This window comes from Sardina pilchardus, chromosome 16 (genome assembly GCF_963854185.1).
Source record: "Sardina pilchardus chromosome 16, fSarPil1.1, whole genome shotgun sequence".
NCBI classification, from domain to species: Eukaryota; Metazoa; Chordata; class Actinopteri; order Clupeiformes; family Clupeidae; genus Sardina; species Sardina pilchardus.
The window spans coordinates 25,810,302-25,815,236 of record NC_085009.1 but is presented as its reverse complement, the minus strand read 5'-3'; the positions used below and the strand labels follow the sequence as shown (position 1 = coordinate 25,815,236).

Genomic DNA, 4,935 nt, shown 5'->3' with positions numbered 1-4,935 from the left:
TCCTAACCCTAACCCTAGCCCTAACCTTTGACTAATCCTAGCACCTACTGTATCCTATTGACAGTGGAGGCCCAAAAGACAATAGATCCTTCTTCACACACACAGACAATATAGTTACTTTCACACAGACTCTCTCTCTCACACACACACACACAGACACACACACACAGACACACACACACACACACACACACACACACACAGTCTAGTCAAATTAACTATGAAAAAACATCTGCACGCTTTCAGTACTCCAATAATCATCTGAGGTGAACTTACATCTCATTGAAAGGGTGTCATGTACGTGATCCACCGCAACAACCAAACCTGTGAGAAGACGGCCCTGTCACCTTCTGGCTTCGTACGCTTGGGGGTCCCCTCAGAAGCGTCGTTCATGACTCAGGTGGCGCTGGGAACACTAGCTTATCCCGAACAGGGGTTGCTGGTCAATGTCTGGACGGGAAAAAATTCTCACGGTGAGTAACCTGGACGACATCACTGTGCAAAAAAAAAAAATATATATATATTGTTTGTTTTTATTTATTAGTTTTTATCCATACTATATGCCGTTAACCTTAGACCAAGATCAACTGGTTGCTTACAGTAATAAGGGTTTCGAGAATAAATTACCTATTGATTACTGTAAGAATAATAAATTGTTGAATAAAGACCTAATAAATGTGCCATTGTGCTTAATCCAGGCCTTGTTGAGCACTAATACTGTACATGCACACATTAGTTGCATATTTATGGCTAACATGAGCTCCCTAAAATAAAGTGTTAACAGCTTTTCCTTCACTTGTACTATTTCAATTCTCTACCTCATCTCTCCAGGCACCTATCTGATGTCCTTCACTGATGTCGACTGTCTGCCTGTATCTGGTTTCTACAAACAGAAGGGAGAAATGATGAGTGTGAGGTCAGTTAAAACAGTGTTTTTTTTTTTTTGTTTTTTTTCCATGATCCATAAACTTCACAGGTTTACTACATACAAGAATGAGATTGTTTAAGGTTCTACTCTATTGTCATTGTGCAGAGTTAGTATAAGTACAAAGATAACGTCTTTGGATCTGTTGGAGAGAACAGTGGTGCAGTACATGGGATTTGAGCAGCTGAGGAATAAAACATTATAGTCACCGTCAGACTGTTACCATTCTCTAAAATTGAAGAGCGTTTAGAGTAGTGGTGGGCCGTTATCGGCGTTAACGTGCTGCGTTATCGTGCAACTCTTATCGGGCGATAAAAAAAATATCGGCGTTAAAGGGATAGTTCGGATTTTAAGACACGAAGTTGTATGGGTTCCCTGTCAGCAACGTAGTGCATCAGCACTGACTTACCCCCGACAGCGTCCTGTGAGCCGAGATCCAGCCGGTTTTAGATCGTTTTTGATGCTGAAGAAAGTAGTCCGGCAAGTTTCTGGGGTCACGAAAGTAAAGTGTTTTTCTTCTCAAAACCATATGCGTTCAACAGAGATATATTTGCACCACAAAAACGTTGTCCAGGAAAAATTCAAACCTCGTTATCACTTACTTATTTTTCGCGATTCCTATCACTGCGCGCTACTGACAGCTGGACAACGTTTTTGTGGTGCAAATATATCACTCTGTTGAACGCATATGGTTTTGAGAAGAAAAACACTTTACTTTCGTGACCCCAGAAACTTGCTGAAGAAAATAGTCCGGCATCAAAAACGATCAAAAACCGGCTGGATCTCGGCTCACAGGACGCTGTCGGGGGTAAGTCAGTGCTGATGCACTACGTTGCTGACAGGGAACCCATACAACTTCGTGTCTTAAAATCCGAACTATCCCTTTAATCTATTCTCAAAGTTGGGCTGGGAGCTGGGTCTATACCACGCAAGCAGTGGCGGTTCTAGACTGAATTACTCCCCAGGCGAGATCCTCCACGAGCGCCCCCATGAGTGTTTTTTGACGCACTTTGCGTCAGTCGGGCTCATAGGGTTAAGCGCTCGTGCCGCCCCATACAAGATGCCGCCCCGGGCGACCGCCCGGTTCGCCCGTACCTAAAACCGCCACTGCACGCAAGCTATGATCACTTTCACCTTATCTTAGCGCGAACGCCAATGTTTAAGAGTGCGCCTGAAAAAAGTCTAGGTCGCACTGGTGCACCTGACGCTGCTCGGCTGCTTTCTTTCACAAGTTGTCATTGTAGACTTCTATGCGTGCAACTTTACCAAACAGTAACCAATGATACATCCTCCCAACATGGACGATAAGCTCAGACCCCTCCCGAATCGGCACCTGATCGCTCATTCCTAATAGAAGTAACCCCCTTCTCCTTGGCCCGCTTTCTCTTGCTCTCCCTCTCCCTCTCCCTCTTCCTCTCCCTCACTCTCCCGTGCGCGCTCAATGGACACTCGCGAGTCGCGACCCGCCCCTCGACATGCACATTTAATCCAAATAAAACATTCACTATCGTGAAAGCAATGATGCATATAGAAGACGTTAGCTAAATTAATATAAATTCCGGTTAGCATCATTGCTGCAGAAAGTTGATTAAAACTCTTACATTCAAGTCACTCTTGCATGAGTTGGATGATAATCTCAATACCAATGTTTTCCAACTCCAAAACTCGAAAGGAGAAAAAGAATTAGCCCACATTGAAACTTACAGTAAACACACGTGGGGAAACTGAGCAGTCCAACTAGTAAGCTATGATAAACTAGCCAACTATGCTACTTTGTTTACATTTTGAGGTTTCAAGCAGACAGCTGAATTAAAGAGGCAGAGTTGTAATATGAATAGCAGGCTGCAATCTGCATAAAGTGTGCTGTCATGAATATCAGACATTTCAGTATGTAGAATAGGTTTATATAAATAATTTTGTAAAGAAAAAAATCTTTTATTGTGTTTCAAGCTTTTTCTAGACTTTTTGTTGTTAAAAAATCATTATATGAAAGGACAGCAATAAAAAGGTGACCTTTTAGCGTTAAAGGCGATGCAATGAAAAATGTGGGTGCACCTAAATTTTGCGCTGGTGCACCTAAAATTAATCTAGATTAATCTAGATTAATTTCAAGATTACAGTGAGATTAATCTAGATTAACAAAATTAATCTATGCCCACCTCTAGTTTAGAGAGATTTTGTCGGCACCATTATCCATGGTCACGGTCATCAGACTGTTACCATTCTCTAAAACTGTACATAGAATGCTCAGATTGTTTTTATTGCCACAATTAGCCGTTGCGCTGCAAAAGATCCTAGATGTCAAAAATGACATATAGATACAGATGTCGAGATATATCCTTCAGTCAATGGTAATTCTAATCGTTATACTGTAAGTGAAAGTGAATTGAAATATTCAGGTTGTCCTATTCTAATGGCAAAATAAAAGTTAAATTGTCTTCTTTTGTGGAAATTCTAGTTCAGATAAGTACAATGATCTAGATTCTGTATACCAACCATTGTTTGAAAAGTGTAAAACATTACTGACCTCACCTCACACTGACACGTATGTGAATTTGTCCAGTTACTACGACAACGTGCTTGGGGTGAAAGACCCTGATGAGTTCGTGCCGCCGCCATTTTGTCAGAGTGCCAAGCTGAAGGTGACCGGGGATGGAGAAAAGAGGGCTCACTTCTTCAGCGTCTTTCTGTGAGAGGAGAAAGAACGTAGAGATATCACAACATGCTTGTTCACAGTGTCTGATTATTATTTTTTTTTAAGATTTTTAAAAAAGATTGTTATTATTATTTTTTTTCTTTTTAAAGACAGGCCACTTTATACAATTCTGCAGTTAAAGTTAAAACTCATCGGGATATTCAAGCAAACATTACAAATGTATGCTGAAAGCTACACTGTTTAGCTTTAGTAGGCCATCTACTGTGTTGTGTTCTATTCTATGAAAAACACAGACACATCTCCTGAGGTCATAATAGATATACCACTTGTCCGTTGCCTTCAACACACAACAGGCTTAAAATAAATAAATGAATAAATAAACAGTGTGCATGGTTCCTTTTCTAGATACATCCTTTTTGTCTCGATAGTTTGCAAGAAATCAAAATAAATGTTATACTAAATCTACATGGCTCTGCCGATCATATCTTGCACACATTATTGCACATTTAAAAGCAGTCAAAAACTCAAGAAGTGTAATGCATGAAAATGGAGATAGGAAGAGCTCTTTTCCAAAACGCTATAAATCCATTTTTGAAAATATTAAAAAGTTATGTTATTTAATTGTGTATTTCACTTAATTTCAATAAAATTGAAGATGTTTTGTTTTGATTTAGTAAAGATTAATCAACTTATCATAATCCAATATAGTTTCACTGAAATTACTTAAAAAACAAAATAAAACAAAAAAATGGTTTGTGAAAATGTATTAAAATGGTGGATATAGCGTTTTGGAAAAGAACTCATTTGGAGAGCATACCTCCTTTCTTGCTGATGGGATGTCTGGTGCTTACAGTATGCTCATAAGGTGAAAGTTTCATGGGGCTGATGGATGCTTGTCAAATTTCACACGCCTTTCCCCTTGTAATGGGAGTTCAAAAGTAGACATTTTTTTGAACACGATTCCGGGTTGAAAATGTGTCAGAATCTCGGAAATAATCACGCATGCAGTCAGAGTAAGGGCCATCGCCCACCGGACACATACGCGGCGCGCGCGCCACGAAAACAAAGTAGAATTCCATTGTTTTCAACGGAGCAACGCCCACTGGAAACGTCTGCCGCGCAGCAGCCGCACAGAGATAGAAAACTATTCTAAAATCCTGCGTGGCAAGCCCAGACCGCCGAACACCGCTGAACGCCGCTTCTGGTGGGCGCTGGGCTTAAGATGGCTATATACAGTAGTTGACGTTGGAACTGTGCTTGGTGGTACAGTCATGTGTTGATCTATAAAGAACACTGGATAGTAGCCTGGGTTTTCCCATACTGCCTTGCGCGGTGATTTCAATCCCGCTGCTAA

General features: G+C 40.7%; 1 protein-coding gene across 1 annotated transcript in view; it reads left to right on the top strand.

The window, feature by feature from the left end:
* The window catches only part of LOC134059711 (ependymin-1-like), a 5,890-nt gene extending 1,844 nt beyond the window's left edge, over positions 1 to 4,046 (top strand). Inside the window, exons 4-6 of the mRNA XM_062516177.1 lie at positions 290 to 473; positions 832 to 916; positions 3,489 to 4,046. Coding sequence (XP_062372161.1) covers positions 290 to 473; positions 832 to 916; positions 3,489 to 3,618 — 399 coding nt within the window. The 3' untranslated portion in view covers positions 3,619 to 4,046. The remainder of the gene's footprint in view (positions 1 to 289; positions 474 to 831; positions 917 to 3,488) is intronic.
* The last annotated feature ends 889 nt before the right edge of the window (positions 4,047 to 4,935 follow it).